The sequence below is a fragment of the Nannospalax galili genome, unplaced genomic scaffold, assembly GCF_000622305.1.
Source record: "Nannospalax galili isolate Female #2095 unplaced genomic scaffold, S.galili_v1.0 scaffold206, whole genome shotgun sequence".
Lineage (NCBI taxonomy): Eukaryota > Metazoa > Chordata > Mammalia > Rodentia > Spalacidae > Nannospalax > Nannospalax galili.
This window is the reverse complement of record NW_008358101.1, coordinates 8633451-8651967: the sequence shown is the minus strand read 5'-3', so window position 1 is coordinate 8651967 and position 18517 is coordinate 8633451. Positions and strand designations below refer to the sequence as shown.

Here is an 18517-nt window from a genome sequence, read left to right as displayed (position 1 = left end):
TACCCTACCATGTGTGTTAGAAATCTATATTAAGACTGCAGTTTGAGAGGAGAATTTGAACCAACAAGAAGCTAGAACAACAAATATATACATATAGTCAGGTATTTATCTTTAACCTTTTATGGAGAGGAAAAAGTCTCTGGTTTCCTACCAATGTCAATTGTGAATTGCGTTATCTTTCCTTTAATTAGAAAACAATTTTGTTTTCTTCAGCACAATGTAACAGTTTCTTGACTATTCTTGTTTATGATTGTCTAGGCTACCTACCTGGTGCCATCTATAAACCTATTTTTATTATCCACTTTTTGCCCTGAAGCGTGGAATAAAAGTCCATACCCAATGAGCTCTGGAAAACAGCTCTCAGCAGTATAACCTAACTAGTTTAAAAAGAGTAATTTGTCAACTAACTCATCAAGTCCAACAATGGATGCAAAAGCTTCGGAATTTTTCCTGATAGAGATGCTGTGAAATCTGTGCCTCCATTTTCATCAGAGCGATGGGGATAATTCCACAAAGAGAAGAATGAAGGTACTGAATTTGGTCACACTAAACTGGAGGTCTGAATCAATGTTTAGAACTCAACATGACTGACACAAACACAAACAGTGGATGTTTTCCTTTTTAATGTATTTACTGATCTACTTTGGAAGGACTTCAGGGCCAATTCGGTGTGAGACCAAAGGAGGACCATGTTACTTAGGGTAGTTGTGTCCATTGGGAAGATTGTAGCCAATCTTACTCTGTTTATTCTGTGCTGGGTCTGGATCTAAAGAATTAACCTGGCTTTATTCCATAGAAAAGTACTAAATGACCGCTTGAAAGTTCTATGTTGTTACAATTCTAACCCATAAACTTGCTGACAACTGTGGCATAAGAACAGAAGCTCCAGAGTTCAGGAATTCACCCTGAAGGTTTCAAGTGGGCTGCCTAAGAGTCGTTATTAGTACTATTCTACTTCTTTTTGCCACTTCCATTTGGTAGACCAAAACAGAGCTATATAATTTTATCATCTGGCATGACAAATGTAAAACAAACTTAATCTCATGTCTCAGTTCTTTAACCTGACTACTGACCTAGCTCAAAAACCCATCTGAAGCTTAAGGAGGCAGTTTCAAGGAAATGGATGAGGAACAACTTTAGGATTGTGGTAAGCACATTTCTCATACTTCCTGACTTCTGCTGCTCTGAGAAGTGCCTCTGTCTAGCTGAAGAGTCATTTTCCAAATTCTTGGTGAGAGTTGAAAAATGGGAATGAAGCTGGGCATGGTGGCACATGCTTTCAATCCCAACACTCAGGAGGCAGATCATGGTGAGTTCAAGGTCAGCCTGGCCTACATGTGAGTTCCAGGCCAGCTGGGGCTAATGTGGTTCAAGAACACAGTATATGGCAGGCATTTAAGTGAGTGAATCCTAAACCCTAGAGAAACCTGGGCCATATGTTCTTTTCACATACAAGAATAAAAATGTAAGCCAGGCATTGTGGCATGCACCTTTAATCCCAGACCCCAGGAGGCAGAGGCAGGTAAATTTCTATGAGATGGAGAGATGGTGGCCACCCTGGTCCACATAGTAACTTCCAGGCAGGCTGAGACTAGGGAAACCCTGTCAAAAACAAAAGTGGGGGGTTTGAATAAAAATATTAAATATATTAGAATCTTAAAGTTTATGCTGAACAGTCACTTCATTTTGCTTTATTTTTTAAAACAAACTTTTGGTTTATATTTTTGTTTTAAGCCATTTTGGGGGAGGAAAACAACATCGTCAAACACAGTATTATGAAGTGGCATCAATTTCTTTTCTATTTTTAAATAGTTTAGAGCAAATTAAACATAGTCAGAATGTTTTATTAATTAAAACATTTCATTTAGCTAGTTTAATTACTACTGTTTAGAAATGACTATGATCAGTGGGAACTCCTGTGTTTGATTTCTGTGTAGGAATGCCCTGGGAACCTGAACACCCAGACCTGAAGTTTGATAAGGGGTCAAGAGAACTAGCAATTCATACATGGTGATCCTGGAGTTTACCTTGAAAATCCTTTCAATAGGAGCAATTGCTAAACATCGCTGGATAGAAGCCAACCTTTGCTTTTATCCCAAGTCAGTCTGCACAGATGGCTTCTGTGTCTCAGTAAATATTAAACTGATATTTTTCTAAATTAAAAATCCTTTGAGGGGGCTGGAGAGATGGTTCAGTGGTTAAGAGCACAGGCTGCTTTTGTGGAAGACCCAGGTTTTGTTCCCAGCACCCATATGGAAGCTAACAATCATCTTTAACTCCAGTTCCAGGGGCTCCAACTCCTGTTTTTTGGCTTCCACAGGCATTTATATACAAGCAGGCAAAACACTCATACACACAAAATAAAATAACTAAACAAAAATTTTAAAAATTCTTATTTCCTACTCTAGAGATTTAGACATAAAGTAAGTTCAGGTTTCTGAAACGATATTGAAGAATCATATACTAATTTCACAGATCAGAAAGCTAAGAAACACTTTCAATGAGCAATTATGGAAAAGAGATTCTAAAATCTCAATCCCATCCAATCCTCCCCAGTGCCTGTAGGTATGAGAGGAAAAAAGGGCTTAAATAAATGGGAATCTTAAAACTTGTTTGTTATTTTACAACAGTTCGTGGGAATAATTTTCATAAGGTACAGGCTTTTCCAACTAGGAAAAACTAAAGACAGTTTTCTTCTCATAGGTTCTCCTATGGTATACTTCAATTCTGAGGCCATGTGCTAACCTCCAAATCATATATGAAAGTACATATTTCTGGTGCCAGATCATAGATCTATTTCTTGGTCTATTGAATGAAACCCCTAATGACTAGAGTAGATGATACAGTAAATCTTTTTAACCTGCTCTTTCCCTACGTTTTGCTGTTTATTGTGTTTCATTCCCCACTTTCTCTCTCATCCTTAATTGTCAAAATATCCAGGTATCTATCAAGACCTACTAACTTTCTCTTTGCTGATTTTCTTATGGTTTTTATCTCCTGTATTTTAGATCAGCAGCCACAAGGTGCTGTAAATATACTGTTCCAGGTTACACCAGTGCCAAAAGCTAGTGTCTCCCAAGTTCAATTCATTTTTATCACCTACATTCCCCTCAACCTGCTGATGCACCTACAGTCTTGATCTCAGTTAATAATTCCACTATCTATATAATGATGAAAGCCAATTAGACAACAGATCTGTCTCTCTTTATCTTCCACATTTGATTATTCATTAATAAATTCCACGTCTATTGCCATATTTTACTATTCTTGCATCATTTCTCCAGTCTATATCCCATTTTCTCTTGGATAAGTTGGAGTAACAGTTTTTAAGCTGAATACTTTCTCCAATTTGGTCTATGTCAAGTCATCATTCATAGAACTGGTAGAGTGATACACCTATAATGAAAACCCAGTGATAATTAGATGTAGTAATACACACCTGTAATCCCAGTCCTCAAAGGTGAAGGAATTGGATTACAATCTGTAGGCAAGCCTGGGCTCTATACAGAGGTGGAGGCCAACTATGAACTATTTCAGGAGAGAAAGGAAGGGAGGGAGGGAAAAAGGGAAAGAGGGAGGAAAGGGGAAAGAAAGAATAAATGGAGAGGCATGATGGAAGGGGAAAGGGAGGATAATGAGGACAGAGAGAGAGAGAGAGAGAGAGAGAGAGAGAGAGAGAGAGATCATTATTACCTGCCTAGGTCCTATCTGTTTTAAAGATTGCTCAAAAATTGTAAGATAAAATCCTAGGACTTTAGTATGGAAATACAGCTCTCTTCCATGTTATCTCCATTTTTTATTTCCAGTTTCAGTAATAGCCACTACACTAATTACAAGAAACACCTTTAAAATGGTCCATAGTTATGCATAGATCTCATAGAGAATACTCGTATTTTATTCCTAGTTTACAGATTAAGAAAACTGGAATTGAAAGCAAATTGCTCATGGACATTAAATCAGTGGAGTAAAGTTGATGACTGAATTGGAACCTAGTCATATTCGCCCATGAAATTCCCTTGAGCCCATATCACGCCTTTTGTTGAACAACTAGCAGCAAGCACATTACCTGGTGTATATAATGGCTGTTAGTTAGAGAAGAAAATGGATTCATGGTTATAAACAAGCAAATGTGGATTGTAATATTTCAATAACAAAAGATCATCCTGCCACTGACTGAAGGAGAGACTGTAGAAAGACCAACGTGACTGAGCTTGTAAAAACCACAGCTGTTCATGGACAGCAAAAATTAAATTTAAAAGTATCAGATAGTCTTAATACAACTGAGAATAAAAAGTAAGATGCTTTTTAGTTTTAAAGTGCATTTTAGGGGCTGGAGAGATGGCTCCGAGGTTAAGAACACTGACTGTTCTTGCAGAAGACTGGGGTTTGAATCCCAGTACCCACATGGCATCTAACGACTGTCCGTAACTCCCGTTCCAGGGGATATGATGGCCTCTTATGTCCTCTGCGGGCATTGCGTGACACAGTTGTACTCACCTACATGCAGGCAATACATGCATACACATAAAATAAAAATAATAAATAAAATATTAAAAAGGGCATTTTATTCAGCTCTCATTTTATTTTTATGGATTAAAAGAATGGGGAATATAAACTCTGGCAAAGAATGCAGTATATGTATATGAGGTGGGATTGTTTTTGTGTACAGACTAGATATGCCCAAATATACATATGTATGTAATAGAAAAGAGAAAGTTATTTCTACATTTAGGAACTGATGAATTCAATAATATTTAGGAAATTCACTCAGATAAACTGTCTACAAAGTATTAAAAGGATCACTGGAAAACACAGACCCATCAAAGAATTTACTAATAATGCAAAACTGGAGTTGCATGTTCAATCTATCTAGAAGGTTAGAGCCAAATAGAACTTTGACTAGCATACTTAAAAATGGGCAGTGTGCTGGATAGCTTTAGTTATCAACTTGACACACCTGGGAAGAGGGAGCCTCAACTGGGGAATTGCTTCCATTGGATTGGCTTGTGGCCATGTCTGTGGGGCATTTTCTTGATTGTTGAGTAATGTAGGAGGGCCCAGCCCACTGTGGGTGGTGCCACCATTCAGAAGGTTGTCCTGTATTGTATTAGAAAGAAGGTTGAGCACAGACCAGGCCAGTAAGCAGCACTCCTTCATGGTCTGTGCTCCAGGTTCCTGCCCTGAGTTCCTGTCTTGGCTTCCCTTAATGATGAACTGTGCTGTAAGCCAAGTAAACCCTTTCCTCCCCAAGTTGGTTTTGGTCAGTGTTTTTATCACATCTCTAGGAAGAAGCTAAAACAGGCAGAGAGAAAAGAAAAGTGTAAGCATCAATATATCATCAAGAACAACTGTGAACTGCGGCTATTCAACATTTGGGCTTTAAGCAGTTTCACACCAGTGGGCTAGGGTGAAACATGCTCTGTTGGTATTTTCATCTGCCAAAACAGCCATTTGTAATTAAAAATTAATATTGGCACTACTTCATTGTAAGTAATTATCAAAAGGCTTCTGGCTATTTCCCTTGTTTACAGTGCTTCTTGTATCACAACTTGATCCCATTTTGAAATATTATTCTCATATGTCTTCTTTTTAATGCTATAAATTCCCAATATTGGTATGTTGATAGTTTCAACATTTGTCATTATAACAACATCATCAAATACAACAGCATTTATATTTATTTCTAAAAACAGATTGATATGCTTTGGGGTATTTTGTGTTACTATATTAGCTGAATATAAAACAGTAAAAATTGAGCCCTCTATACACCTAATATGTATACGTACTTTTTAATGAATACAGGATCAAAAATAAAAAGTAATCATAAATTTCTATAGATAGAGGCTTAATTTGAAATAGAATTTTTATGCAAATGATAAAGTAATCTATAGAGAAAAATTCCATCTTTCAAAAGGGAACTATTATATTTTAGAGATTTGGGGTATCAGTAAGTGAACTAAGTTTCATGCATTGATCATTGTCTGTATATCTCTGGGTGCTAGTAATGTAGAAGAAAGGGAGTGAGAGAAAGACTGAGACTAATGAGAGAGAGAGAGAGAGAGAGAGAGAGAGAGAGAGAGAGAAAGTCCTGTGTTTTAAGGACTGTATGTATATGGGGTATGGAGAAGTAACACACAGTTTCCTTCTCTAAACAGAGGAGTGATGTGTTAAGTTTTAGAAAGGTGATGATGGCTATGATGTGACACAACCTGACAAGCTTGAGGAGTTGGAAGTGAAGTTATAGCCATGAATTAGGGGTATAATTAAAATTCAGTGTAACATTTTATTATAAATACTCTGCTTTGTTGCTTTTATGACAGTATTTTAGACTTTCAATATTATCTTTCAACATCTCAATTGGGTCACAGACACTATTCTGCCTATGCACAGATGAAGATTCAGAGACCTGAAAAGATCAAACGATTTGCTGAAAGTCACAAGTTTACTTAGTGGAAAAGCTAAGGGCCAACCACTCACTTCCTGGGCTAGTTCTAGCAACATTATTGTTTCCCTTTAAATGAACTGGTATCTCAAGTCTAAGAAAACTGCAAAGAGACTTATATTTCTTTTGGCTTTGACTGGCCTGAGACTTCCATATGGAGGGCTTCCAAAGAAAACTATTTTCTTACTCAGTAAATAAGCATTTATCAAGGGTCTACTAGATATAAAGGACCTTGTTAAGTAACTGAGATTTGGAATTAAAGTAGATTTTCTGTGTGGGAGGTTCGCCCTCATACTGGAGGGATGAAACAAGTAGCTATAACACCACCAAGGTAAAAGAAATGCCATTATAATGGCATTCCCAGAATGCAATGGAACCTAAGACAAGTGGTACCTTCCTCATCCCTGTGAATTCCTGAAGCTGTCCCTAAGAAGAAACTACTTTTATATTGTGTTTTCAAGAAGCACCGTGAGTTGGAAATGAGTGAAAAGTTAAGGTGCAGTAAGTGGGAAAACTGAAAGAGCAAGAGAATGGCAGTAAGACACCAGATAGGCTGGTAATCAGTGGGGAACTTAGAGGGAGGGGCTTTAATCAGGCCAAAAGGATAGGCAGAGGCCACAGCATGAAGGTTTTGTGGATCTTGCACTACCCCTAACCACACCTACATGAATCCCTGTCATTCCACATAAGCTTCAGTGGAAAAGTTCTTCATTCTGCAGAATCTTTATTCAGGAGAACTCCAATGAAGTCTTATCCAACATCTTAGCCTTTGGTTTGTTCTATCATGCGTGTCCTGGGTCTGTCTGTGGATTCTTTCTCTTCTATCTGTTGCTTGGCACTGGTGTGCCCAAATCGCTACCCCACCACAGCTTCACTCACTCTGTGCCTTTCCTAAACCATCCCACTGCTTTTCTATTCATTGTTTTAACAACCACAAACTGATGACGGCTTCAAATTTTAGGTACGTGACCTAGGCATATATTCACATCCAGATTCTTAAATGCATTGATTCACTCAAAAATATATGGCCTCTCTATGCTAGAAATAGTTTGGGTATCTGACCCAAACCCATGGGAAGAGACTGTGCCTAGCTCACTATGTTCCCATCCCTTACAGTCTCTCCCTGAATGAATCAAAATCATCTTCAACTCTACATGTCCAGGTCTGAACCCTTTATATTTCTATGAACTTGGTTCCATGTGACATTGTACTTTAATTATCCCAGTTTGTCATATTTACTACTGAATGGCACTTCTGTTCCCCAAATAACTCAGGTCAGAATGATCCACACAAGATCCATCAGACTGGTGAAAAACAAACATCCAATTCTATATCCTTAACATTCTTCTGAATAAGCGACTGTGGCATACTTAGCCCTTAATAGGACATCTATATCACATCTCCTCCCCACCAAGGTCAGGGAATGTATCAGTCACTTTTCTGTTGCTGTGATAGAAACACTGACCAAAGCAGCTTATGGAAAGAAGAGTTTATTTGAGCTTACAGTTCCAGGTGAATTAGTCCATTATGGCGAGGGAGGCATGGTGGCAGGAGGTGGCTGGAACAGGAGCAGAAAGCAGAGTGCTCACATCTCCCATCAGGCACAGAAAGCAAGAGAAGGACTGGAGATCCTGAAAGGCTTAAGAACTCTCTAAGCCCACCCATGGTGACTTCCTACAGCATGGCCACACCTTCTAATACCTCCTAAAACAGCACCAGCAACTGGGGACAAGATGTTCAAATACTTAGAATCTATGGGGGACATTCTCATTCAAACCATCACAGCGAACATAAAGGAAAATGAAATAGAAAGATTTTAACAGCTAGAGATTGGGGAAGACTGCTGCAAAATAGTGTCTTCTGGACAGGACAAGGCCTTTGCATTCATGAACGAATATCAGCTGTGGTGGCCTGCACAATTTCAAGCCAGACACCATTCCAGCATGGCGGGTAGAGGGGTTCCCAAGGCCCCACCCTTAACTGAGGAGCTATCTCAACTGAGCTGTTGGCAGCTGCTGGCTGCTGGAAGAAGAATCATCTTCTTCAAGGATGTGGCCCATCTTAGGTTATCTGCGCTCCAGCAGATGACCCAAAAACCATGGCATATGAGCAGCACTAACTGATGTCAGTAGGTTATTAAAAGATTTTTAAAGGAGTTGGGGTGAGGATAGGGGAGTTTTCAGAGGAGTCAGAGGGAGAAATAAGAAATGGAATTGATCAAAAATGCACTGCATACATGTATGAAACTTTCAAGGGATAAAGAAAAAAAATAATGCTTCTCTGATTAAACCTTTCCTTTTTATCCCACAGTTAATGCCTCAGTTCCTTAGGCAATCATCTCCCACCTTTCTAGAAATGTCTATGGCATACAGAAAGTCAACAGGCATTTGCAGAATGAATTCATAGATAAAGGAAGGTAAAAACGAATGGAAATTTTTACAACTGCTGCCAATGCATTACAGGCCATACTGACTTCATTTTAAATCTCCCTCACCCAATTCATTTTCTGACTACAATGCATTCTCTTGATTTTCCCCATAAGCTGACCAGTTCTGGCTATAGGATGAAGACCACATCCCAGGACCATCGTTCTATACTACTAAAAGTCATGCCTCCTCTTTCTTTCCTTGATCTTGTCTTTATACTACACATACCTAAGATTACTTACAACTATTTTGCACATTCACACTTTTACTTATCCCCCCCACGTTTTGCCCACCTGAAAATTAACTACTTATTTGTCTAAATTCAGCGCATGCCTCACTTCCCTTTTAAAGCCTGCAGGCTTTTCTGCCTTCATCCACACTGTCTCCTCTTTTGCATAAAGTTTTGTAACCTATTTCCTCTGTAACAGTATTGATAACATCATTTTGCACTTGTTGAAATGTTTACAGTCACCCATGTTGGAATCTTTTTTCCTACTTGAAATCAGAGGGCTCTGTCTCAGAAATTTGAAAATCAGCACCTATATTAGACATGAAAAGTTTTAGATGAATAAGTGAATGATATCATCAGTTTTGACTTTAAGTAATAAAACTGTTGTCAGAGGGACAGCTACAAGGTTGTGAACAGAAGCAAGATGATCAGCCAGCAGAATATCACAAATCTTCCAGTGAGAGGCACTGAGGGACAAGGAGTTAGTGGCAGTACCAGATGATAGAAAGGAATATATTTGGAAAATATTTAAAGGCAAATGAACAAATCTGAATAGCTATTTAGATAGTCAGTGTACACAAGGAGAGGAAAAGGATGACCTCAGGGCTCACAGGTTGGGTGACTGGAACATTTTAATATATATATATATATATCTTTACACACACACACACACACACACATACACACACACACACACACACACGCACACCAGGCCCCAGAGTGCAGACTCCACCAATGTTCTGAGTCCTACCAGGTCAAATTTCAGGTATACCAATTTACAAAACGAGTTCTTTTTCCCATATTATTAAAATAATTGTGGCGCACAACTTTAATCCCAGCACTCGGGAGGCAGAGGCAGGCGCATCTCTGTGAGTTCAAGGATAGCCTGGTCTACATAGTGAGTTCCAGGACAGCTGGGGCTACAGGGAGACCCTGTCTCAAAAAGACCAAAATAAATAAGTAAATAATTAATTAATTAATTAATTAATTTAAATATCATATATATATATAAATTCTCATCATTAGAATGAAATCAAGCAAAGATACTTGGGGCAATGTGATGAATTAGACAAATGGATCTGCAACAGGTGTTCCTGTGCAATTCCTCAGGACCAATCCTATTTGCTACAGGAATGCAAAATGCAAATTTACATTTAGAATGCCATCATGTTCGCCACTATGTCTACCATTATGCTTCTAAACTTTTTTCTAAAATGGGGGAGCAATTTAAAAGGAACAAATAACTCAAAGAAACTATCTCATATTAACTGTATCATAGGTGAAGGCAGAATACAGGGCTACCCAATGAATCCAAAAAAGCAATAAGGGCCAATCATCACAGATTTAGGGCAATAAATTACTTGAAGCTCGTCATTTCTTGCTCTTGACGGCCATCTTACCAGTAGGCTTGGATACATATGCTTAAAATTAGATCTTAGGCTATTAAAATATCATTATAATAATTATTTTCCATATTTTAACAATCTTTTCTTTACCTGAAGCATAATATTAAACATACTTCTCTTGTTTCTTGGCAGTAGAAACATGGGTCTAACCAAGTAAATTCATCCCTGAAGTGCCTCATTAATCACTGTGCACTTGTTCTTGGCAGGAACCTTAATATGCTACAAAAACTGTTATTAAAGTAAGATTTGAGGATTCCCAGGCTGGCAGGGCATTAGTTAACTACACCTCTCTAGAAATTATTTTCTTATAGTTTCCTGTAATGGTCTTATTAGACTTCCAGCTCAAAGCAACTTTGCTTTATTAATTTAATGTGTAAATTCCGGCTATTCAAAACCTCATTTAAAATCATAAGCAGCAATTACCAAAGTCAGCCTTTTTTCCCCAGGGTCTGCAGGAGTTGCCTATGATCCTTCCAGAACATCATTCGGTCCATTCTGACTTTGTGCTAATGTGGATCTGGCACCCCCCATATAACCATTCAGACACTGCAGTTTCGAGTCTTTTAGAAGTGTATCCTGTAAAAGTTCATCTTGTGAGCTCTTTATTCACAAGCACATCATTTATTTCCTCTCTACCACTAAATTCATTGTTAGATTGATAAAGCTGGGGATCAGAAAAGTGCTCAAACTGGAGCCTTTCACAAAATCTTTCATCAAAGTATAAAATTCTCATAAGCCCACAGAAACTCATTCAAAAAGAAAATGTTGCATTTTGAGAAATTCTCATTCATATTCATCAACAATGCTTAGGAGGCATCAAGTATGTGGAACAACTCGGGTTGTTTCCAGCCCCTTCTGAATGTACCATGTAATTTCTAAAAATAGGAATAAAAATTACATCATATTGAAAAATCAAAGCCATGAATATGTTGAGCATGTTCTGAAAAAAATCATTCATACTTTATATTTTTACTGCCAATTTAAGCCTCATCATTGCTTTAAATTTTTTTGTGTATTCTGACAGGTCAAAATAATTTATTGGGCTCATTCAGTACTAGATTAATTGCATACCAATCCAAGGAGATCAGAGGTGCTTCTCTATCATTAATTACATCCAAATCAGTGTGAATCTCCCATCAGTGAACGACATAACTTATACCTTTTGACATAATTATGATATAACACAACATCCCCCTTGTGCACATTGTAAAAATGGAAAATTGAATGGAATATTCCACCTAATCCTACATGTTCACTTCAATCTGGAACTGTAAAAATTTCCAGACACCAGGCCCCAGAGTGTAGACTCCACCAATTTCCTGAGTCCTACCTGGTTAAATTTCAGGTACACCAATTTACAAAACCAGTTCTTTTCCCCATATTATTTTTTAAAAAGTTTCCTGTATTGGTGCCAATTCTTCATGCCAGAGGAGGGCTATGTATAGATAATAGGATGGCATGCCTCATTTCTGAAATAAATCTATTTTGTGTGTTCCAAACATATTTTTGCTAGGAAACAAGGAACACATCAATATGTGCTTGCAAGTTTCTCAAAAGGTCTCCTAATCCTGCTGTCTTTGTATTTTATCTTAACCTAAAGAGGCAAGGGGGAGGGGCAACAGAAGTGCAAAGACCTTTAAAAACAAAGAATTGAGACAGGGTGTGAAGGCATAAAAACTATCATAAAATGTCCAGATAAACCTATTTTAACAGAAGATTGAATGAATGGACGTTATGGGAAAAACAGTAGTAAACTTTAAAGCCACTGAAAGGTTTTTAATGCCTAAGGGAAAAATAAACATTTGCTTCCAATCGTTTCCTCATTAAGCATTCTCTGCTAGATGGCAAGGGTTTACTTATCTCTCTCTCTCTCTCTCTCTCTCTCTCTCTCTCTCTCTCTCTGACTCAGTGCCATAAGTGCCAACTAAACCCATTGCTTGACCCAGGTCAGAACTGGCTTTTGTACACTTCTGATACAGCACCTAGGACCACGTTCCTGAGCCCAGCCAGGTTCCCCAATGGCCAAGGTCGCAGTGCAGGAGCAGAGCTTCTAGGGCCCGCCTGCTCCTCTAGACCTAGGCCACCTATTCTGTGGCAGGAAGGGCCACATGCTCTGACAGATTTTCCGTTAGTGATAGCTGTGGTGGTGGCCAGGCGTGTTTCCGGGCGCACTTGCAACCTAGCCGCTCTCTCCACCCCAGTAGCAATTTCCTCTGCTCTGCCCTAGGACTGACTGGGGACCCAGCCATCCATAGCTGTCTCCTCTCCTTTCCAACCCACTCCGCCATCACCTCCTAACCTCTCTGATACACTCTCAAGCCCCACACCAGTGCAGGCCCTCCCCAATCATTTCCCTGTTCCTAGGCGCCCCATTCAGTTGAAGTTTACATATCTCAGGACCTGATTACTCGCAATTATCTGCGAAGCCTAACTCGCACTTTGGCTAGCTCTCGCCCAGGTGCCTGGATGCTCTTGGGGGGGCGTAGGGGGGGGCACGGTTCAATCTGAAGAATGAGAGAGGTGGAACTAGTGGCTCCGGGGAAGCTGATCACAAACACGTGCAAAGAAATAAAAACCACCACGTGTGTGTGCGCGCGCGCGCGAGTGTGTGTGTGTGTGTGTGTGTGTGTGTGTGTGCGAGCGCGCGCGCGCATCAGGCCAGGGTGCGGGCGCCCGGCGCGCCCCGGGGGTCCAGGCGCGGGGGTCCCCCTGAGCAGGCATGGCCGGGGGGCGCACGAGGGGTACTCACACGAACGCGTGGTAGACGAACGCCCAGCCGCGGGGTCTCTCCAGCACGTTGTACAGATAGTTCTGCACCCGCCGGTACTTGACGTTCCGCCGGCAGCTCTGGCCACTCGTGTAGGAGAGCGGCTTCCCCAGCAGGCTCATCCGGGCCCCCTGCTTGCCCCGGCGGCTCTCTCTCAGGCCGCCACCGCCGCCACCGAGCGCGGCCGCGCGGGTGCCCAGCAGCAGCAGGCCGTCGCCCCTGGCGGCCGCCGAGTTCAGCAGCACTCTGCCCCGGCCCGATTCCACATCCTTCATGCCGCTGCCCAGGCGCCCCCCGCCCGCCGCCGGCGCGCCGCTCTTCACCCAGAGCCCGGCGGCGCCGCCCTCCTCGCCTCCCGCGTGGTGGCGGGGCATGGCATCACCACGGGCACCGCGAGGGGGGCGCCGGCGCCTGCGGCGGGGGCAGTGGCCTCATGTGCGCAGGCAGGTCTCCTGGAGGAAGCCCGCGGCCGACGGGGCGCCCGCCTAGCCTGCGACTTGAGAACCCAAGCCAGAGGCGGGAAGCAGAGCCCCCGGGGTTCCCGGGCGGGGGAGGCTGGGGTGTGCGGAGCAGGCCCTGGGAGTCCTGATTTCCAGCCTGTAGCTTCGAGTCCAAATTCGGACCTGTCGGGGGCGTCACTTTGAGAGGGTTTCTCTTGCTCTCTCCTATTCCCGCGGCTACCACTCCCTCCTCCCCCGGGTGTCCCCTGGCCAGGTGCGGGAGTGTGCGGGGCGCCCGGAGCAAGCTCCCACGCGCGCAGGCCCGCTCTCTGCTCTTCTTGCACTCCTCACACCCAGCCTGGGTGTGTCTGTCCCTTGCCCCCGCAGAGCACAGTCCTCCAAAGTCGCCCTCCCAGGCCGAGTTCGATTGGCTTCTCCCAGGGGCGTTGGAGCTGTCCGGAGGGTAAAGTCAAGCCCCCGGTGCCGGGCAAAGAAACTGGACCAGCAGGTCGCTGCGCTCTCCAGCTACGCCGCCACGCCTGCTCTCGCCATCCTCCGGCTAGGGATGTGGGCAGGAGCGACCCTGTCCTGCCCTCCAGGTAGGGCTAGCTCCAGAGTGGCGAAGGGGAGCAACGCTTCGGGGCGGTGGCGCTTGGCTTCCCGCGCAGGGAATGAGTGCTCTGCAGTTCAGTGGGCACACCCGGAGACCGCGAGGCGGGGACCCAGTGGCTTCCCGAGACTCAACCCAGCCTGCATGCTGTGACTTTCCATCCTAGCACCAGACAGCAAGCCCGAGAGTCACAGAACATCCTTCCCATCCCCGGGGGTGGGGTGTGGGGAGGGCGTAAAACTCCAAAGTGGCTCCTCTGAGGTGAGCGAGCTGCCACCGGTCTCCGTTTGACACAGAAGCCAGGGAGACTGAACCCTGTTCCCTCCGTCAAGAAATTTCCATTCAAGTCGGAGAAAAGTCATAAAACTGCTAAGTCTACGTCTCCAGGGCGGCGGTGGGCAAGCAATCCAAGCCACTCCACTCCGGATGTTGTTAACTTATAAGATGGGAGACCTTTTGGTTGGATCTCCCACCACCTCTGGTAGCTGGGCGCCCCAAAGCCCGCGCTCTTGGTGGAGTAGGAGGCCACTGTGCCACTGGCTCCGGTCTCTGGCTTTCGTAAACATTGTTAGTATAAAGCATAAGCAACGAAACATCGCATTCAGCACTGGGGAAACTGAAGGGATGCCAACGCCGGGCTTGAGGACTTCTTCCAAGAGTAGCTTTCCTCCCAACATGAAAGAAAAAATCAATTACCAAGTTAAAATGAACCAAGCTTCCACCACAAAGTCAATGTAGACTGTCGCAAGGTGGTTGCTCCTGATGCTTTTGTTACTTCCCTGGATATCAATAATACTGAGGCAAAAAGACTTATCAGCTGTCTCAACCCCAGGAGAGAACACTCTAGAACTCCCACCCTGTGCACACACCCACGCTCGCGGGCAGCTGTTCTCAGCCTCCTGTGATAGCTTCAGCTAAATGCTTTACTCTGTCTTTTATTTTTATCGTGATTGTTTTGTGACCCCAGCTGCCTCCTGGACACAGCAAGACCTTGCCTCCCCTCGTGCCCGTGGGCAGTAGACACTAGCTCCCAGTTCTGTGTAGCTGGCGGCGGTACCATGTGACTGTGAGCCAAGCCCCAACACCCAGAGTCACTCTCGCTTTCCCCTAATACACTTCACACCCACACATTGTGGAGGTGCGAGAGCGATTGCTCCATGCCCTGCTATTCTATTCAAGGCAGAGGCAGAGAGCATCCTGGAAGGAGCTCTCCAATCCTAGAGCTGCAAGGGGACCCTGGCTGAAGGCGGGGGAGGGGGGGAGTTCGATGTGGCTATATTTAGATTCCCCACGGAGTTTCTGTGCAGGGACTTTCAGGGTGAAAGACGTAGAGACTTAAACTGACTCCTGTGCACGCTTTAAACTTGAAATTCTAAGCTTTTCTGAAAGCAGTAAAATGAAAGAAACCACTTCCTCTTAAGAAAAAGCTGTTTTCCTTGCAGTAAACTTCTACTGTTGTCAGGTCACCTTCCCCTCACCCAGGCGCTGGGTACCACGTGGAAGCAGGAAATTTCAGGAATTGGAGACACAAGGGCACTTTTCACCTCCAGGAATCTCCAGGAAGCCAGCTGCTTAATTTGCAAGTGATGCCTTCCCAGGAGACAGGGATAATGGCAGTGAAGCAGGAATGTCCATTGCACAAATGTCAATAAACTTGGGGAGGGGGTGGTTCTTATCATTTGAGATTTAGATCTTCTGAGCAACTTCGAGACTATCTTTTCTACAGTGTAATCCACTTGGGCACAAGTCCAGAGAAGGGGGCCTATTTGTGTATTAACCAGGAACCTAGCAGCCTGGCTTTCTAGTTCAGTTCAGTACCCCTTCTTGCATCCCTAAGTGAATGATCAAAACAACACAGGGACTGAATCTTATGTCTCTTCTGACTACCATTGGAAAAGGCTGGTCTAGCTGCCAACCCTAACTAACCATTCTGCTCTTCCATTCCCCCAAAAGAAAACTCAAATGAGGCTGTTCAGACCTCTTCCCAGCACAACCTTTGTCTGTACTATGCTTTTTTTTTTTTTTTCCCTACCAAGTAAGTAACTTCCTTGGAAAGAAAAAAAAAATCAACTTTGAGGAAAATAAAGTGTTTATGATTTAGCTTTTATTGTTGTTGTTCCTTTGAATACAGGTGTTGCTAGGAAACTGCCTTTTAGTTCCTTTGTGGAAATATCAGAACAGAAAGTAGGCATAATAGGCATAGTGAGCCATGTGTAAAACAATATAGTACATATTTCATGCATAATAATTACATTTAAGCATTGTGAAACAGTAGTGGTAAAGGTATATGGCAATTACTTTGCTGTTGTTATTTTACTTTGTTTTGTGAAACAAGATCTCATTCTTGTAGTCCAGTTTAATCTAAAGTTCTATATTTAGCTCAAGCTGGCCTCAAACTTGTAAAATCCTCCTGCCTCTGCCTCCTAAATGCTGGAATTACAAGCAAGAGTCAAAGGCTGGCCTGGCTGGGGAATCACTTCTTTTCAAAAGCCAGAGTTTACTGCCAATGTAGAGCATTCAAGTTGATGGAAGACCTTTTGAGGTAGTTTTGTTTTCATCTGTTCTTTTGTGGTGCCTGTCTGAAATTTATGACTTTGGAAACTAATTCTCTAAAGTCTACGTGGAGATGGTTTCAGAGGGACATTGTTATTAGAAAATATTTTATTTCAGTGTGTTTTCTATCCTATTTTGTTTCCCTTCCAAAAGGTGCTCTAGAATATTGGGAACTCCACACATAGGCTAGAGATGCACAAGACTTTCGGCACTTGCAAAAGAAGGTAGAATAAATAGATTTGAACTTCAGTCACAAAGTGTCAGTAACACCATTATGAACACCATCTTCTTCTCTAAGCCTGTACGTTGACACATTTGTCCCAATCCTCCCAGTACAGCATACATTCTCAAAGTCATGCTTGTGGTTCTGATCAATTTGTGATCTAAGAACCACTCTACAGTGACACAGTTGCACAATGGCCCAATATGAGATTCCCTGGCTAATCAGAGCAATAATGATAATAGAAGCCATAAAATTTAGAACAATAAGAAAATTCACTAATGGAAAAATGGAAGTCCATGCTGGCTGCTGTTCAGTGACTTGTCTAAAGCTCTGTCATAACTGTAGGACTAGGGGCAGAGTTGATGTCTCCCACCTCTTGAATAGAATGATCTTTAAGCTATATCACCTTTGACCATAGCTCTTATTTCCTTCATGTCAAGCCAATAAGCATAGCAGCTGTACTACATTTTATAGGTATCATTATAACCATTGGTTCAGAAAACATATTTATTTTCTCATATAAAAATACCAGTATCAGTGTACCAAAGTATCATCTTTGGTCAGCCTAGGATTATCATCTCTAAGAGACTTGGCACAAGCTTCTTAAGATGTTTCTCCAACAAGCAGATGCCAATCAGAGAACCCAGCACAACAGAGATTATCTGAAGCTAGCAGAGGACAGGAGTTTCTGAAAACCGGAATCTCAGCCCTGCATCTCACTGTGAATGAGATATGGCCCCTTCAGAACAGTGTTTGGTCCATGGGTGCAGGAAGAATGTCAGAGTCTTGAACTAAAGTTCCTGGAAAAAAGCCACACCTGTGTTAAACATTCTTCAAGGCTAGTGGACTGATTAGAAGGTGATTATAGAGAGCTAGAATGTTGCAGGAATGGAGCCAAATTATCAGGGGATATCTTTAGCCCCATAAATTGCTGTTTGTTGTCCATTTCTGTGTTTGATCTATCATCTTTGTGAAGAGCAAGGAAAATAAACTTTTTTTTTTTGGAATGCATAAACAGACCTCTTAGGTTCCAGCATCCCAAAGGCAAAGAATGTCATCAGATAGCACCCAAGGTCTAGAGCAGAGACATCCTTGCTTTTCTCTAATTGACGTATCTGTTACTTCCACCAATATGTTTTTAATGCATTAATTTACCACTTTTTGTTGTGTTACTGTAAAATTCATGAAGGTGTTACTACATTGGAACATGATATTTGGAATAGTCTGGATCTGTGTTTTCAGGCTATGGACATTCATATTTAGTTCCAGAATAAGCTCTCTCTTATTCCCTTTGAGGTGAGAGCAGTGTTTTTGCTTCAACAGCGTGTATGTGGCTGTAAGGAGGGGTTTGGTAAAGGAGCCAAGACATGAGACTTCAAAAAGAAAGGGCTTCAAAACGTTTTCATTTTTTTTCCTTTTTT

At 42.2% G+C, this 18517-nt stretch overlaps 1 protein-coding gene across 3 annotated transcripts in view; it reads right to left on the bottom strand.

Annotated features, from left to right (window-relative positions):
* Positions 1-16319, bottom strand: part of Kcnq5 (potassium voltage-gated channel subfamily Q member 5) — a 613681-nt gene extending 597362 nt beyond the window's left edge. For all 3 annotated transcript variants that reach the window (XM_008856328.3, XM_017795162.2, XM_029557802.1), the window contains exon 1: positions 13253-16319. In XM_008856328.3, coding sequence (XP_008854550.1) covers positions 13253-13644 — 392 coding nt within the window. In that variant the 5' untranslated portion in view covers positions 13645-16319. The remainder of the gene's footprint in view (positions 1-13252) is intronic.
* Positions 16320-18517: the final 2198 nt, after the last annotated feature.